Source organism: Capsella rubella, unplaced genomic scaffold, assembly GCF_000375325.1.
Source record: "Capsella rubella cultivar Monte Gargano unplaced genomic scaffold, Caprub1_0 scaffold_1, whole genome shotgun sequence".
Lineage (NCBI taxonomy): Eukaryota > Viridiplantae > Streptophyta > Magnoliopsida > Brassicales > Brassicaceae > Capsella > Capsella rubella.
Window position 1 is genome coordinate 7,152,355 of NW_006238923.1, and position 17,912 is coordinate 7,170,266.

General features: G+C 35.8%; 3 protein-coding genes across 3 annotated transcripts; 2 read left to right on the plus strand and 1 right to left on the minus strand.

The window, feature by feature from the left end:
• Window positions 1–227: 227 nt before the first annotated feature.
• LOC17898378 (cyclin-B2-3) lies at window positions 228–3,237 on the minus strand. The gene is made up of 12 exons (XM_006307520.2): window positions 2,975–3,237; window positions 2,635–2,704; window positions 2,418–2,547; window positions 2,282–2,329; window positions 2,138–2,186; window positions 1,899–2,048; window positions 1,671–1,805; window positions 1,469–1,558; window positions 1,154–1,375; window positions 971–1,069; window positions 697–875; window positions 228–598 (listed from the first exon to the last, which is right to left on the minus strand). Exons 2-12 carry the CDS (start codon window positions 2,687–2,689, stop codon window positions 466–468), a joined length of 1,290 nt encoding a protein of 429 aa, XP_006307582.1. The 5' UTR covers window positions 2,690–2,704; window positions 2,975–3,237; the 3' UTR covers window positions 228–465.
• A 4,918-nt stretch (window positions 3,238–8,155) lies between these two features.
• On the plus strand, window positions 8,156–11,494 carry LOC17898632 (catalase-3). The gene is made up of 7 exons (XM_006306433.2): window positions 8,156–8,264; window positions 9,228–9,324; window positions 9,502–9,779; window positions 9,882–10,658; window positions 10,743–10,832; window positions 10,939–11,100; window positions 11,201–11,494. The coding sequence occupies exons 1-7, from the start codon at window positions 8,250–8,252 to the stop codon at window positions 11,258–11,260; spliced, it is 1,479 nt and encodes a 492-aa protein (XP_006306495.1). The 5' UTR covers window positions 8,156–8,249; the 3' UTR covers window positions 11,261–11,494.
• A 259-nt stretch (window positions 11,495–11,753) lies between these two features.
• On the plus strand, window positions 11,754–14,822 carry LOC17897514 (catalase-1). Its single transcript, XM_023789699.1, has 7 exons — window positions 11,754–11,944; window positions 12,524–12,620; window positions 12,872–13,149; window positions 13,317–14,093; window positions 14,174–14,263; window positions 14,358–14,425; window positions 14,515–14,822. The coding sequence occupies exons 1-7, from the start codon at window positions 11,930–11,932 to the stop codon at window positions 14,666–14,668; spliced, it is 1,479 nt and encodes a 492-aa protein (XP_023645467.1). The 5' UTR covers window positions 11,754–11,929; the 3' UTR covers window positions 14,669–14,822.
• The last annotated feature ends 3,090 nt before the right edge of the window (window positions 14,823–17,912 follow it).

The window sequence follows — 17,912 nt, forward strand, 5'->3', positions numbered from 1 at the left end:
AAACTGCACATTAAAAGAAAAAAGTTTGTTTAAATGCTTAAAACGTAGTGGTTTTCTTACATTATTGTAATGGTGTTCTTGGTGTTCTTTGTTTAGATGTAAACCTTTTTTTTTTTTTTTTTTTGTCATCAATGATGTGTAGCAATGTGGGTCATAAAGTTATGCGTGAGTTCTGTGTAACAAAGTGGGTCATATAATATCCCGGAGCAATTTTTACAACAAATACATGTAGTGAACCGATGATTGCTTCACAAGTTGAATATAGAAAGTTGAACATGATATCCTAAAGATTTGATTGCATCTTTTATTTCTCTCTTAAGTGAAGAAAGATCAAACGTTGTACATCTCCCATTTGGGCAACTTAAATTGCTCTATCTCTCTTTTCTTCCCCCTCTTACTCTTTCAGTTTTGAAAAGAAAACTCGAGTCAAGTCATATTATATTCTTATTATAGTTTTTTACTCCATCAAAGCAGAAACCCAGCTGGTTCAGTTCTTGCAGCATGACAGAACTTAGATGTGTTGTACTTCCTGTGAACTCCTGTTAGCTTCCCTGTTCCTGCCTTGTGATGAAAAGCAACCATCTTTCTTGCACATGCCCTGAGATAAGAAAACCAAAACCCAATTTTCAGAATTCAGATGATCTCATATGGAGTTTTTAAAGAGATGATGAAAACCATGGATGTTCTGAATCTTACTGTAGCTGTTCTTCTGTGTAACCTGTGTGAAACTCACAGGTTTTGCTCCATTCTTCATATCCCTTAAGTGTACACTGAGCAGTGTAGATTGCTGAGGCCGCTAGCTTAGATGGAAGATACTCCAGCATCTCATACTCCACAAGGCAAAGCTCGATCATAAAGAAAGATAAAACCTCAAGCTGAAACCAAAATTGCATACCACACAGGTTTAGATATAAGGCCTGATGGTATCCGAACATAAAGATTCAAGCCTTTTAATTATGGATATATAAACCTTTTTGTCAGATTGGGCAGCTTTGAGAAATCGTTTCATGAAAACATATGGAGTTGGTAGAGAGAAATTGAATTGCAAGGTGTTGGCCATTAGCTTCTCCTGCAATAGAAACCAAAACAGATTAATTAAAACAGTGAAGCATCATCCTATGGTAATTAATGATCAAGAGAAAGTTGTATTCACCATATCTAGCACTTCTCTTCTAGTGTAAGCTTTGTCAGAGATCAGGATGAGATCATCCACTACCGGAACTGACACTTCTTCGTATTTACAAGCAAGCAACAACGCAGTAACTCCAACTAGCTGAAGCTTTTTCCTCACGATCTGATGAACTGCAAGGAATCTGTCGATGACATTGATTGTGAGATAAAGAGTTTCCTCCATCAGCTCAAACTTGTAGTGCACCTGCTCAAAATAATTTTCCATTTTAATTTTCTCTTCAGGCACATTGAAACAACAACAATGACATTAGAATAGCTTTTGTCTGGATCTCTCTACCTCAATCAACCAGTCAATGAGGATTCCTCTCATTCTCTCATTAAGATCTTGTTGATTGTCCATATAGTTAGGAGCTACGCAACTAAGTGTCTGCAGAATCATTAAGAATTAATCAAACATAAGTACAAGTCCTTGAAACTAGAAACGCATTAATGATGAAGAACAGAAAAGCAAAAATTTGCGTTGAACAACACCAAGTTACCTCAGATTTCCTGTAGAAAGTATGCATATCATTGACATATTCAACCACGGCTAAAGGATTCTTCTCATCACAGGCGTCAATATCGATCACACGCTCTTCTTCTTTTTCTGCATCTTCCATTTCAATCTCCTCCTCCTTTCGAAAGACACAAGCAAAATGAGTACCTCTATTGACACTTCCGTAAACAAAAGAAAACAAAAAAAAAAAAGATTGAGGAAATATGTATACCATCTGGTCAATCTCCTCCAGCATTGCTTCAGTGTGTTGTACAAACATTGGTTCATTAAAGTCACCACCTTCTTCCTTATCACAATCATCCACATCAATGACAATCCTCTCTGGTTCTTCATTTGAAACCGAGTCTGGTTTCTTAGTTTCCTAAGAGTTAAAAATGAGAAATTAAAATCCAGTCTATGTCATCATTGTTCTAAATGAAACAGACATTGAAAAGGGTCACTAAAGGGTACCTTTTCATGGATTTGTGGCTTATGATCTGCTAACTGAGCAGCAAACTTCCTGAACAAACAGAGTAGTAAAAGCTTGTCAATTGACTCATTAATCAGACAATGAGGGATACTACAAGTAGACAAGAGTAAAGATTTATACTTTACCTAGTCACCGGTCGATGCACAGGTGGTTTATTACAGATGCCATCCCTCCTGCAATACCAGAGAAAGAAATTGGGTCCAATTAAAAGGAGAAAAAAACTAATCTTGAATCTGAGAGGATTGATTGAAGTGAACTTACTCAGAGAGTGATCTCTTGTTAACAGCATAAGGGTAAGACGGCGCTTCGATGATGTTCTTGTTAATAGTACTTAGTGCTCTTCTGGTCGGTCCTGTTGTCCCCGTCGTCTTGATCTTGCCTCCTCCTCCGCCTGCACCAAGTCAAATTGGGGGAAAATTAAAGACAATCGAAAGACAAAGTTTGGATTTTTATGACAAAATCGTTGGATAAAGGATACCTTGGAGATTCATTGATCCGATTAATCCAAGGCTATTCTCATCTGATCTACCCATTTTCTTCTTCGTTATCTGCGGAGGTTATTTATTTCATTAATAAATCTCTCTGGGAAAATCAAATTTCAAAATCGAAACATCCCCCAACTTAAAAGCAGGACTTTTTTTCAAAATCAAAAATTAAAATAAAAAAAACGAGTCTTGACAATCAAAACCCTACAGATCCGGTTTATTATAATCTCAATAAAGACCCAATCAATCAAGAACAAAGACCTAATAATCCCAAATACCCAGATAAGAAAAAAAGCCACAGTTTTTTTTATATTTTTCAAAAAAAAAGGTCACCTTTTTCACACTCAATTCAAAGAACCACCGCAAAATCTCTAGTCAACCCCTGATTCACAAATTCTTCACAAATCCAGTGAAATCTCCTAACCCTAACAGTTCTTGTCCCGTTGGATTTAAACAAAGGAGAGAAAGAGAGATCTTTTAGCAAAACCCAAGGATTCAACCACGCTCTCTTTCTCTCTAATGGCTTCGATTTTGAAGATCCCCTCTCACTCTCTCTCTCTCTCTCTCGTTCTTCTCTCTCTTCTATATAAGGGCAAAGAAAAGAAAAGAAAAAAGAAAGGGCTCAAGAGAAATAGAGATTTGAAGACGAGAGAGCCATATTTTATTTTTAACGGCTAGTTCATCTTGTCCGTTTATCAAGCCACGTGTATAAATCAAAAGCATCTCTACTCAACGGCAGTGTTTTCCTCCATGTGTGTGTGCACTCTCATTCAAAAATTATTTGGTTTTTCTAATTTGGGGAAGACAACTAAAATTTTGTAAAAAATTATACATTTCTATAAACACAAATATAAATACCTTAATTTGATATATTTAAAAGAATGAAAATTTGTCTCCTTTGACCACAAAAGACAAAGACTCGTTTTATATTTAAAAATCAAGATGAATAATACTATTCTTTTTTTGAGCACAAACACTCACACACACAAAGTTCAGATCAGTGTATCATACTAATTATTTTATGGAAATAAGATATATACAAATGTATACATAATAACGGTACTGCATCTTTGGCTACTCACATTTAAATTAATAAGCCATTTTTGTACAAGTATAATAACACCTTGTTTATATTTTGACATTGAAGTAACATGTTGTGCTTTTAGTCTCAGCCTTTTGGGTTTGAAATTGTGCTAGTTTCTTCTATTTCCTTTTTTAGCTGGCATTTGTAAAAACATGTATAATTTATTCTTCTAGCCAGGTTGCTTGCTCCATGTATGTATATGATCATAGTTTCTGAACTTCCTTGTTATCTTGCAGTTTCTATTGTTCTAATCTTGTTCTTGCTGCTTCTCTTTTTGTATAGCTTTCGACTTATTGCATGTAGACTGCTGATACATGACTCTACCAAAGATAGAGATTAAGAGTCCCAAAGTTCCAATGAAGTTTGAATGGTTGTCCCATATAACCAAGTTGATTGCAACTGTCAACAGTTTGTTCACAATGCCAAGAACCGTAAGACTTGGTTACAGAAATCTTTAAGCGACACAAAAACCGAAGAAATAGATATGTAGACCAAATAAACAAGAAAAATCCAGTGGCAAAAACCACTGATCAAACTGTACCGATCAGGCTTATCACTTATGTCATGCCTTAAAACCACTGGTTCAAGAAAAGTGTTTCTCGAACAGATTGAAGTAAGGAGATGATTGCTGCAGGAAGCAACCTCTACAAGGTTAAGAGATTGAGAGGATCAAGCTCGATAAGCTTCTAAGTGGCCACAGAGTTTAGACACCAAATGGCACTAGTAAAGTATTGCAGAGCGGTTAATGCACCAGGGTAAGGGAACTTGATGATTGCCCATTTGTTGATGATTGAGAGAAGAGAAGTTGAGATGCAATAACATGTAGCTACTACACCATACACAAATACTTGATGAATCAAATCAATGTACCAAGGCTTCAATCCAATGTCTTTCTATATACCATTTGGCCCAAAACTTACCATCAGACTAGAGCCCATTATATGTATTAGGCTTGTGGGGGTTGGACTCGTGAAATGGGTTAACTACGTAAAATAGTTCTAATTGGGATTATTAATGGAACTGCTGCATTAGATGATCAATAATAATTTGATTTGATTGATGAAACTTTATAATAAAAGAAAGACTAAACAAAACAAAACCTTAAACCCACAGTAATGTACATTAAAATTCAATATTAACCACAACCAACTTACTTTTTATTTTATAGATGAGCCAGTATGACCGAAGTTATATATATATTTTTTATAGTACATTAAAATATAACTAAGAAATGTGTTAATGCGAACATAACTACTATACGACATTCATATTTAGGATAATTTGGTAAATAATAATATTTGTAGCTAATCTTATAAAATAACTAAAAAGGGATTAAAATGAACTTAAAGCTATCATAAGAGAAAATGTTGAGTAAGGTCCCCATCCTGAGTAGAAAACGGGGTACGTACCTAAAGATTCGATTGCCAAAAATCTTTGTCTTTCTCTTTGATTTTTCAACTTCATTGACAAATTTTCAAAATCCCAAAAAAAAAAAAGAAAAAAAAAAGAGGAAAGGATAAGGTGTAATCCTGTATTTTGTCGTGTTGAACCACCAAAACGAATTTTCATTGGTTGAGGTTAACACCATAAAAGTAACTTATCGATGGTAAGATTTGGACGTGCAATTAGTGGTTCCCCAGTTGCCCTCTTTCTATGATCTTATGATTTCGTATCATAGCGTGTTAAGTAATTTGCTTCAATATTAAAAACGTAATCGTCAACGTTCATTATCTCTCCATCTATTTTACTTTGAAATGTCAATATAGAAATTTAAGGTGTTTTAAAGCGACGCACAGCTACATAAATCATATACCAAGATCAAATTACTTATCATTGGGAATGCACATATGATAATCCTACCTATATATACGTAAGTATATATGCAATTTTTGGATACCTCAAGAAAATATTGGATGAAGTGGACAAGTGTGGTTAGCATCTTATATCAGTATCAAGAAGTAGTTTCTCGGATGGATCTATGCTGTTTTAGCTATTAGTCAATTACTATAAAAGAGAGATACGTACGTTAACTGAGTAAATACATGCCAGATCATGGTATTATATATGCAAGTATATAGCACTTTGTGACAAAATGCAACATGTAGAGTTTATATATACGTCTTCATTGATCCATGATTTCTTTTGGTTCGCTATTATACTATTTGATAGTATATATATATATTAAGATGTAAATGATATTTTTCCAAATAAAGATTCAATACTCTTTAAGAAAATAATTTGAAATCAGCTGAACTTATAAAGAATTTTTGTCGTTAAATATCGAATATACTCGAGTATCGAAATGCTGGAAAAACTAATGAATTCTTTGCTACAAGACAAATGAAAATGTACTGTTTGTTGTTTTTCGGATGCACCACGACGAAAACTTGCGAGCATATTATTACACAACAAATCTACAAAGGTAAAATTATACACATAGTTACATTTTAGCTAGCTAGCTCTAGGCTACTCCTAGTTTCTCTATGTTTCTGGCATTTTTTTTACTATTTTTCGTCACCAAACGAAGAGGCTTCAATTGACTGCGGTAGGAAGATTTCTACAACTTTATCTGATAAAGGAGACGACAACTATGATATATATAACTTTTAGATAGGTACAAGCGTAAAATTTGGGGTTAATTCTAAACTATCACGTTCATAACTAGCGTATTAATTATCTCAACATTTAATAACACAAAAAAGTATTATTCTATGATTTTATTGTAATGATCGTTTAACAAACACATAGTTAAACTGACGAGGCTTAGCTTGGATCCATCAACTTTGAAACAACACGTTTTAACCCGTGACAGTTACACCACGTTTGGTTATGCGGTCCACGTGATGCGGTCCATGTGGATACAAATACAAAAAAAAATCTGCATATGAGTTTATTTTATACAGTCATTGCACTTAATTAATCAGCTTGCATGCAGTTCAATAAACCCAAAATTTTATTAATCTAATTAAAACCAAGTAAATTTTTCATGTTTCAACCGGATAAACATGATCATATTGCTAAAAAAAAAAACAAACGATTAGTCTTCAAAACATAAAAATAATACGAAATTAATTCGTGAGACGCAGGAATAGATGAAGATTGTCTTCTAATGATTGCAACTTTATGAGAATAGTATGTTACTGTTGATTGTTGTACCTAGCTTTGTCGTAATAATCTTGAAACTAAGCTAAGTTACAAGAACAACTTGTTCAAAATAAAAGGGACCCAAGTGTGTGACTGCCCTCAATCAAGAAATGTGGATCAGTTCATCATATCATCCAAGTAACGTGTTAATAATCGACAATATGCTCCCACCATACATCGACTCCCCACCATACCCACTCAATAATGTCACTTCAACCTTTCTTTCTTTCTTTTTTGTATTTGCTATGAGCATATATATATTCCAGCCCATAATTTAAAGATTCATTATCATCTATATTAATAATTCACTACTAAATAGTTCTATAAATATTAATCTATTTAAAAGCCGTACGCAAACTCAAAACTGGATAAGACTAAAATTTCTATATAACACCCAGTCAAGTGAATAACTTCCCCATAAATATGTTCAGCTAATGAAACCGAACTGTTTATATATATCGTTTGATCGTATATAATTAGTTGCATGCATGTTTTGCGCATTCTTGTATTTAGAAATACATATATAGATTCTGGTGTAAACACACGTTGATTAATTTGGAAACATATAGTATACTGTACTTTAGAAAAACATAAAGTATAACAAAGAAACCTTAAGATCTACAGTTCCAATTAACTTGTGTCAGACACGAGTATCTAGACGATAAGATCAAACATGTATATCAGGAAAGGAGACTTTTCTATTCTATAGATGAACTGATAGATATCGTACGATCCGAATCGGGAAATAAACAAAATGGAAACTGAACGTAATTTCTAATTTGAGTTATATTTAAACAGAATTCCTTTTTTTTTCTTCTAAATAGTAAAAAAATCACTATGTCGAATCAATATATTAGACGTACGTAAGTTATATATAGTATACTTTTGGAAAACCGAACATGAATATCGATATTTTGTGCTATAAGAACTGATGATTTTTTATCGCAATAATTGATTTTTAGGAAAGATATTGATATATCTTTTTCTCTCGTGAGAAGAATACACAGAGCAACGAGCAATGCTGACTTGTCGGGGTCAGCAATTATTATTGATCACCGAACGATATTTTTATTTTTACTTATTCTTATCTTTGTTTTATGGGGTTGGCGCAAAAAAACGGGAAAAATATCTAAGTGGGGGCAATATTGTTTTATTACCAAAGGAAAAGTAAACACAATGGCCCATTTTTACTGTATCGACAAATTGATCTTAAAAGGACAAAACTACCCTCTTTGTAAATGCGAGCAGCCATTATTATTGTGCATAGCACACGCTGTTTCACTATATATACTTTCACAAAGGTTCTCAACACTATCCACTAAACCAAGTTTCTCCTCATAAAAGCATATACTTGAGGATCACTAAAGCTTCTTCATCACCATGGATCCTTACAAGGTATCTTCTTCATACTCTTACTTGTTGTTGTTGTTGTTGTGTGTGCGTGCATCTTATATCGAATAGGTTCATCTATGCTCGTTCGTTTTCAAATTGGTTTGATCATGCTAATTTAATCTTAGTGTTAAAATGCTTTTTTCTGTTTGGCACAAAGATTTGATTGAGTTCATTCTATGATCGCGTGAACTCCTAAGTTGGTGATGTTATTTTTTATATTATTTTTGGCTGGGCTATCTTTAAAAACGTTTTGATCCTTAAATCACTGCATGATAAAGACACGCCACATGTTGTTTTTTCTTCCAAGTAGAAAGGTTTTTTTTTTTTTTTTCTTTAAATCACACGCATATGTGTTCTAAAAATCGAACGTTCAAAAATGAGTAATCGATTTGTTGTTTCTAGAAGTCCCCGACCTCATATGAATTTTAGTGATATAAATCAGAGTAACTAATCAACTAAATGATTTCTCAGATCTACACAAAACACACCTGAGCTGAGTAATCAAATCTACACGTTTCATTGAACAGATACTTTAAATTACCATCGAGACTTAATTAATCCTAAAAACATATATGATTAATGTTTTCCCAAAAACATTCGTTTTAATCATTGTCGGTCGATCAATACCGACGAAGAAAATAAAAACAAAACTGTACGTATCAATTATTTAGTTTTTCTTAAATAAGGAAGTCACTAAAAGCATTAAATAAAACTTCATCGACGACCCTTATCTCCGACATGTTACTGTTTCCGTCACCAAATATAAAACCATCTTTGTCAACTAAACGCGCCCGAAATGAAGCACCCGGATCCGACCAGGAAACCGGGTTTAATTTGTTCCGGTTTGCGACATAATTTGTTTTGGGGGTTTTATAGATCTGTCGTAGTAAAACATTTGTGGAGTGTTTCTTGTCGAATCGTTTCGATTGTTGTAGCTGATAATGGATCGAATAATGGTGTTTGCAGTATCGTCCTTCGAGCGCTTACAACGCCCCGTTCTACACCACAAACGGTGGTGCTCCTGTCTCCAACAACATCTCTTCCCTCACCGTCGGAGAAAGAGGTATATTATTCTATTCTGAATTCAAAGAATCACAACTGTAAATTTAGTACTTTACCGGATCTGTTGGAGCTATGGAAGAAGAGTTGAATCTGAGAATTAGAGTCTTAAGCTAGGATCTTGTTAATGGAGTGTGATGTGTGTGTTTTTTTTTAACACTTGTTACTTCGTTCTGGACAGGTCCTGTTCTCCTTGAGGACTACCATTTGATCGAGAAGGTTGCCAATTTCACCAGGGAGAGGATCCCTGAGAGAGTGGTTCATGCCAGAGGAATCAGTGCTAAGGGTTTCTTTGAGGTTACCCATGACATTTCAAACCTCACTTGTGCTGATTTCCTCAGAGCCCCTGGTGTTCAGACTCCCGTTATTGTCCGTTTCTCCACCGTCGTCCACGAGCGTGCCAGTCCTGAAACCATGAGGGATATTCGTGGTTTTGCTGTCAAGTTTTACACCAGAGAGGTATTTTACTATAAGATTTTCAAGTTTCCATTTTTTATCTGTCCTCTTAGTTTCTTTAGAATCAGCACTGATGTCTCTTGATGATGTTTTTAATAAACTCAGGGGAACTTTGATCTTGTTGGGAACAATACTCCGGTGTTCTTCATCCGTGATGGGATTCAATTCCCGGACGTTGTCCATGCCCTGAAACCAAACCCGAAAACTAACATCCAAGAGTACTGGAGGATTTTGGACTACATGTCCCACTTGCCAGAGAGTTTGCTCACATGGACCTGGATGTTTGATGATGTTGGTATCCCACAAGATTACAGGCACATGGAAGGTTTCGGTGTCCACACCTACACTCTTGTTGCCAAATCTGGAAAGGTTCTCTTTGTGAAGTTCCACTGGAAACCAACTTGTGGAATCAAGAATCTGACTGACGAAGAGGCCAAGGTCGTTGGAGGAGCCAATCACAGCCACGCCACCAAGGATTTGCACGATGCCATTGCATCCGGTAACTACCCCGAGTGGAAACTTTTCATCCAGACTATGGATCCTGCGGATGAGGATAAGTTTGACTTTGACCCCCTCGATGTGACCAAGATCTGGCCTGAGGATATCTTGCCTCTGCAGCCCGTTGGTCGCTTGGTTCTTAACAGGACCATTGACAACTTCTTCAACGAAACTGAGCAGCTCGCTTTCAACCCGGGACTTGTGGTTCCTGGGATCTACTACTCAGACGACAAGCTCCTCCAGTGTAGGATCTTTGCTTACGGTGACACTCAGAGACATCGTCTTGGACCAAATTATTTGCAGCTTCCAGTCAATGCTCCCAAATGTGCTCACCACAACAATCACCATGAAGGTTTTATGAACTTCATGCACAGAGATGAGGAGGTAAAGTCTTAGTTACAAGTTGAGCTACAGTGGTTGCTCTTTAGACTTTGGGATTGGAATCTAATCGGATGTTTGCTTTTACAGATTAATTACTACCCCTCAAAGTTTGACCCTGTCCGCTGCGCTGAGAAAGTTCCCATCCCTACTAACTCATACACTGGAATCCGAACAAAGGTCCCGATTCTTGCCATGCCTTCTCCTTTAAATCTTTGAAACCTCAAGTCAATTTTTGTTTCAAAACTGTGTGCTAACTAAAAACCTTAAATTGCTAATGCTGCAGTGTGTCATCAAGAAAGAGAACAACTTCAAACAGGCTGGAGACAGGTATAGATCCTGGGCACCAGACAGGCAGGACCGGTTCGTTAAGAGATGGGTTGAGATCCTGTCAGAGCCACGACTCACCCACGAGATCCGCGGCATCTGGATCTCTTACTGGTCTCAGGTCAGTATAGAAGAAAACAAACCACAAACTAAGTGAAACCTCTGGCTTCCATTATGAGCAAAACTAACAATCATAATATCTCTCTCTCTCTCTCTTTCAGGCTGATCGATCTCTGGGACAGAAACTTGCAAGCCGTCTGAACGTGAGGCCAAGCATCTAGAGACCAATGTCCAGATATGCTAAAAGTCTCCATGAGGTACACAAATCTCACCGATCCATCATCGCTTGGTCGTTAAGTCCCTAAAAAGATAATTTCACCTGTGTTGTTGTTTCATGTCAATATTAATAATAATGCATGCTTGTAATCTCCTCCTTAAAACCCCCCTTGTTTTTTTCTTCGTTACTACTGTCTTTGTAATCTCTCTTGATAATAAAATCAATGTTTATTGAAGCAGTAATCGTTTTACAAGATTTATGATGGCCATCTACATATAATTGTTAATTCAACTATAGAGGAAAATAAAATATGGACTTGTGTGTAAATGTATTAAAATCCTGAATTTGGCAACTTCTATTAATGGTAAGAGTATCTGGCGAAATCAAAGGCGATAAGATCCACACGTAATAAGTTTGACGTCTGTAATCATTTGGATAATCACGTTATCCTCCCAGAAACAATACGTTTTATTGGCGAGAATTTGTCTCTCATTATCTCGCGGTGGGTTTGAGACTAAAAATAAGATATTTTATCTTTTTTGGCTCTCTGCTATAAAGACGACAACAGTGCGGTGGTGCTGGACACACGCCGATTAGCGAGAGTACCCCAACAGTCTCACCTAAAATTATCTAATCGCAAAGGAAAATTTCGGATCAGACTCGTCTTTGCATAATGGATCCTTACAGGGTAGGCTACGTAGATCGATTCTCTTCGGCTCCCTTTTTGTGAAATCTGTGATTTGTTTCGAGTCCGTTTCGTATCGATTTGAGTGTAGTTTGAGCTAAAATTCTGTAATCGGAATCAGTTTTGATAGTGGGTTTGGTTGCTTTGTAACATGATTCGCTGGTTAAAATGGAACAAAATTGGGGTAATTGTTCTACTGCTCCGAGGTTTGGGTCTTTTGAATCAGATTTATTTATTTGAGTATGCATAAGATCGGGTTTGGGATTGCATGCGTTTAAGATATTAAAACAAAATTACTAAGGATTCTAGATGATTTCCTTCTATTGATTGTTTGTTTATTAGCCCACTTGTTCATGTTATTAAGGCTGGCTGACGTTGTAGATCATTTCTCTACGACTCTTGAGTTTATATTGTTGGTAACGTTGCTTCCTAGTTTTGAAGTGTTCATGTTGAATCTGGTTACATCCGATCATACTAGTTACTGATACTGTTAATCTATCGAGTATCATCTTCATTTTGTCTAATCTCAGGGAATTTGGTTTATTTTTTATGTTTTGAATTTATTGTTGGGTGGGTGTGCAGGTACGTCCTTCAAGCGCTCATGATTCCCCTTTCTTCACTACAAACTCGGGTGCTCCTGTGTGGAACAACAACTCCTCTTTGACTGTCGGAACCAGAGGTCTGCCTCTCTAACATTTTTTTTTAGCTCTCCAATACAGATTAAACAATTATACTAGCAGATAGGTTGAACCGGTGATTGTCTGAAATGTCCTTTGATGCTAGTAATGGAAGACAAAGATTTGTGATCAACGTTTATCACTCATTTTGTGGACTTGCGTGAATCAACCTTTTTACGTCAGATTGTATGCTAAATCTGATATTCTTCTTCCAGTGTGAGAAATGTGAAGCAATGATTTTATTTGCTTTCAGGTCCGATTCTTCTCGAGGACTATCATCTACTTGAGAAAATCGCCAACTTTGACAGGGAGCGGATTCCTGAGAGGGTTGTTCATGCCAGGGGAGCCAGTGCAAAGGGTTTCTTTGAAGTCACTCATGACATCACACAACTTACTTCTGCTGATTTTCTTCGAGGACCTGGTGTTCAGACCCCTGTTATCGTTCGTTTCTCAACTGTGATCCATGAGCGTGGCAGCCCTGAGACTCTGAGGGATCCTCGTGGTTTTGCTGTTAAGTTTTACACCAGAGAGGTTAGCTTTCATTGTCTCTGTCTCTTTTGTCTAATCAAGTAGATGTTTGCTAATATTGGAAGTTTAGAACATTTATTTACCCATATATTTTGTTTCACAACCATTTGATTCATTGTGTATCATACCGAACTCTATTGATTCCTCTTATCCTCTGTTTGCAAACTCAGGGGAACTTTGATCTTGTTGGGAACAACTTCCCTGTCTTCTTCATCCGTGATGGAATGAAATTCCCTGACATGGTCCATGCATTGAAACCGAATCCCAAATCTCACATTCAGGAGAACTGGAGGATCCTGGACTTTTTTTCCCACCACCCAGAGAGTTTGCACATGTTTTCCTTCCTCTTTGATGATCTTGGTATCCCTCAGGACTACAGGCACATGGAAGGCGCTGGGGTCAACACTTACATGCTAATCAACAAAGCTGGAAAAGCTCACTATGTGAAATTCCACTGGAAGCCGACTTGTGGGATTAAATGCTTGTTGGATGAGGAAGCTATCAAAGTTGGAGGTTCCAATCACAGCCATGCCACCAAAGATCTGTATGACTCAATTGCAGCCGGGAACTATCCACAGTGGGATCTCTTTGTTCAAGTGATGGATCCTGCCCATGAAGACAAATTCGATTTCGATCCGCTTGATGTCACTAAGATCTGGCCTGAAGATATCTTGCCTCTACAACCTGTTGGCCGCTTGGTCTTGAACAAAAACATCGACAACTTCTTTAATGAGAACGAACAGATTGCTTTCTGTCCTGCTCTTGTGGTTCCAGGCATCCACTATTCAGATGATAAACTACTCCAGACCCGGATCTTCTCCTATGCTGATAGTCAGAGACACCGTCTTGGACCAAACTATCTGCAACTGCCTGTCAATGCCCCTAAATGTGCTCACCACAACAATCACCATGAAGGTTTTATGAACTTCATGCACCGGGATGAAGAGGTACTCAGTTCCGGAAACTTTCAGATATATAAATTTATAATCATTTTAGCATTTTATAAAGTGAGTCTGTTATTTTCCAGGTCAATTACTTCCCTTCAAGGATGGATCCGGTTCGTCATGCTCAAAAGTTCCCTGCAACTCCTATTATCTGCTCTGGAAATCGTGAGAAGGTCAGATTCCTCTCCATGCCTTACTTTAACATTGATCTAAGTGTTTCAACATTATGAAATTTGAATGTTTTTGACTTTCTTCTTGATATCGCAGTGCATCATTGGGAAGGAGAATAACTTCAAGCAGCCAGGAGAGAGATACCGGTCCTGGGATTCAGACAGGTAAAGACTAAAAAAATCCAAAACCTTTCTGCAATATCCACAAGCTCACAGTTCACAACTTCTAAAAGTCTTTTGTTTGGTGACAATAGGCAAGAGCGGTTCTTGAAGCGTTTTGTTGAAGCACTTTCGGAGCCTCGTGTGACACACGAAATCCGCAGCATTTGGATCTCTTATTGGTCGCAGGCAGACAAATCTCTGGGACAGAAATTAGCTACTCGTCTTAACGTGAGGCCAAATATCTGAATGATACCATCTCTCAAGACTTAAGTAAAATCGTCTAAACCAATATTCTCCTCTTTACGCTTTGGTTTCAAAGTAAACTCGTTGGTAATAGATAATTAAAATAATAACATTGAAAATGAAACTCTTAAAGAAGGGTACTTGTTCCTGCTTATAATCTTCTCCTGGAAATATTAACAACAAATATTTCCGATGGCAAATAATACAGTAATAAACTAGTAACATAGCTCAATCAGTAGTATCAGTATCACTATCACCCCCATTGGTTCAACTCAAAAATAGATTTTTATTTGTATTTTACTCGATTTAGTGTGTGGTATTATATACTATTATTCTTCCGGATTTGCATCTATGACGTGAGCTTTATACTAGTTGGAACTTGTATTGTGGACTAAATGTCAGACGCACGATCATGATAAAAAGTTTTATTGTCTCTCTGTCCATAGTTGTGATAAATTGGAATAGTCATCACGTCAGACCTTTTAATTGGTCATCGATATGATGCAAGATCGCATTCATACAATTTATATAATTTGTTTATATAGTGGAGGGGTGGAGTATATTTTTTTTGATTATTCCCTTAGCTTAGTGGAAATTATGAAATAGTACAGAATAATGAGAGCCAGACCAGTTTTAACTTTTGCTATTAATTATAACTCGTTGTTCTAAACTTTAATTAGCTAAAACAGTCTGACTAATCTGATGTCTCGTCCAGTAATTTATATTCTTAAAGAGAACCTTAGCTCTAATCAGAAATTAGGCACATGAAGCCACAAAATTATTAAAGTCTCAATCACCAATATCCATCCTTTCTCATGTACATAATTGTAGTTTCGTATATTATATACTTTTAACTGGTTAAAACTGCATATATAGTGATCTCTCTTTGTATTGGTCTACACAGTGTTTAAAAAATACAGTGTTCAGTTTCACTAAAGAATAGATAAAGCTAAACAACTTGTTAAGTTGTAGTCACAAGATTTTAGATCAAAGTTACACATCTTAGAATATTACTTATTCATTGAAATGGTATCGGCTAATGGTCCAGGATGTTATACATAATAAAATGAATAACTTTGAAGATTAATTAACAAAAAAAATACAAATTTAACGTGTTTAGGTTGTCGTAAACAAGATCTGGGATCCATTTAGGAAAAGTCAATATCTTTGATGACGAAATCAAGAAGACTAGTTTACTTTGATTGCATGTGACGGAACTATACAAAACGATAAAAATGTAGTAATCATGTAAAAATATCTAAAGGTCTTGAGGTGTACAATGCAAAGCATATAATTTCGCTGGCCCAACGTCTATGTCTACCAACCAAATATGTACTCAACATATTAATTATATCATCTCCGTACCCAAAATACCAATAAGGTTTTATATAACTCCTTAAACCCCAAGATCGTGCAAAAATTATCACAATTATTTGACGTGGGGAGATAATTGATTCCGCCAACCTTATAATATATAATGGATTCTCGTTCTTAATCTTGTTTTGCATCTTTCTTATTTTGTTCTGTATTATATATTAAGGGATCTCTTTCTCTTATATCAATGTTCGAAATTTTAATCTTTGTTTATACGTTTTCGTTACCCTATGAAAAGAGATTCTATTTTGCCTAGTTTGTAATTAAAAATTGTGTAATCAGAATCTTCTTTTGTATTTTACAAAGTTTTAATTTTCTTGGTTCCCCCGAAAAGCTTGTCTCCTTGCAATTATTTAGTTCATATTGTGTGGAATTATTTTCTATTCTCTCACTGATTATTTTGGCTGTTTAATTTTCTTTCTTTATCATTGCAAACTAATTATTGGCTTCTTCTTTTTTGGCTATAAACTAGTATATACCACTCTTAACCGTTGGGACTCAAATCTCAACAGCTTAAACAAAGTCTAATCAAGGAATCATGTGGATGTGGCCATATAATTTGTTTCTGCAGATGTTCAAGTATCATGGTATCTAGTTTATCCATAATTCAATATATATTTATATATATATATATATTCAGGCCTGTATATATTGAATGAACCTTGTAATTCGCAGTCTCTCCTTGAAAGAGTGTTTTCTGATCCATATATAGAGGAAAGAGCTAGAGAAAGATAGATAGTTAGTTTTAAGATGGTCTGTCACCGATTTCTTCATATTGAAGGAAACATGCATATATATTAAGTATGGGAAGGATTGTTGCATCTTTGGTTCTTAGGAAGAATAATCATATAAAAATTCCCAGCGGGCCATATGAGTGACCTAACGAAAACTTTTTAATGCTTGAGACTTTATATAATCATGCTCCGATTCACATAAATATCTTTTAATTTTATAATTCTCTTATATTTATAATTCAATTCAGAAGTCAATATAGAGAACCAAGTTGACCATTACTTAAAGATAAGTAATATTTAGATCTTAACACTACGTACGTGTACTATCTGAAATACACGTAAAAGTTGGTCATTAGCTTTATCCTGCTTGGCTTAAGTAGAAAACTTCAAATGTAAATTTTGATTTCACTATATATATATCAAAATATTATATATATAATTAAATATTATTCATAATCATGTCCTTGTTCAAACCCAACTTTCGTTTACAGGAGCTAGGACCCAAACAAAAAGATATGTACAGTGTGACACACTTACTAATGGAAAATGAGTTTGAATGAATTGAGAGTACTGAGTAATTTATGTGGTCGCGTGGAGTGCATACCTAATTGGGAGATCAGTACGTACGTATTACAAACAAAAAAGAAACCCAAGTGGAGGATTCGCAGTCATGCACCACTTGTTTCAGTCCTTTTTTAGCTTACGTTAGCTGTTACTATATTCGATAGAAATACTTGCGTGTATATAAACCTATTCCTGTTTACGTATAGTTTCACTCACAGGGATGGACATTATATTCATACGAGTCTCGTTCATCCCATTTTGTCCCGTTTATTCATATGAGAGATAAAGACTTTTTTGAATTCTGCTGATTGAGTTATTTGTGTCACATTCCATCCGCCAAAAGCATATTGTCTAATAATGCTATTGACGTACTTTAACTAATCAATATGAATCAGGTAATTAAACTCCTATAAGTATCATCTCTTCAGTAGTTCAGTTCACATTACCCTATATATATACATATATAGTAACCAATGGTTTTTGCCTAACAAAAAATTGTATTATATGTTAGCGGTGGAATCTATTCACGAGCCGAAGATGTTATTGGTTATACAACCCCCTCCATGGCTCCATTA

What these genes read in the sequence shown, in the direction of transcription:
- LOC17898378 (XM_006307520.2), bottom strand. Translation starts at nt 2,689, where the DNA reads ATGGGTAGATCAGATGAGAATAGCCTTGGATTAATCGGATCAATGAAT. An exon ending in TGGAGGAGATTGACCAGATG is followed by an intron (nt 1,806 to 1,898) that starts GTATACATATTT and finishes GTCTTTCGAAAG; the next exon opens with GAGGAGGAGATTGAAATGGA. An exon ending in TACACAGAAGAACAGCTACA is followed by an intron (nt 599 to 696) that starts GTAAGATTCAGA and finishes TTCTTATCTCAG; the next exon opens with GGCATGTGCAAGAAAGATGG.
- LOC17898632 (XM_006306433.2), top strand. An exon ending in CCTCACCGTCGGAGAAAGAG is followed by an intron (nt 9,325 to 9,501) that starts GTATATTATTCT and finishes CGTTCTGGACAG; the next exon opens with GTCCTGTTCTCCTTGAGGAC. An exon ending in TCAAGTTTTACACCAGAGAG is followed by an intron (nt 9,780 to 9,881) that starts GTATTTTACTAT and finishes TAATAAACTCAG; the next exon opens with GGGAACTTTGATCTTGTTGG.
- LOC17897514 (XM_023789699.1), top strand. An exon ending in TTTGACTGTCGGAACCAGAG is followed by an intron (nt 12,621 to 12,871) that starts GTCTGCCTCTCT and finishes ATTTGCTTTCAG; the next exon opens with GTCCGATTCTTCTCGAGGAC. An exon ending in CGGTCCTGGGATTCAGACAG is followed by an intron (nt 14,426 to 14,514) that starts GTAAAGACTAAA and finishes TGGTGACAATAG; the next exon opens with GCAAGAGCGGTTCTTGAAGC.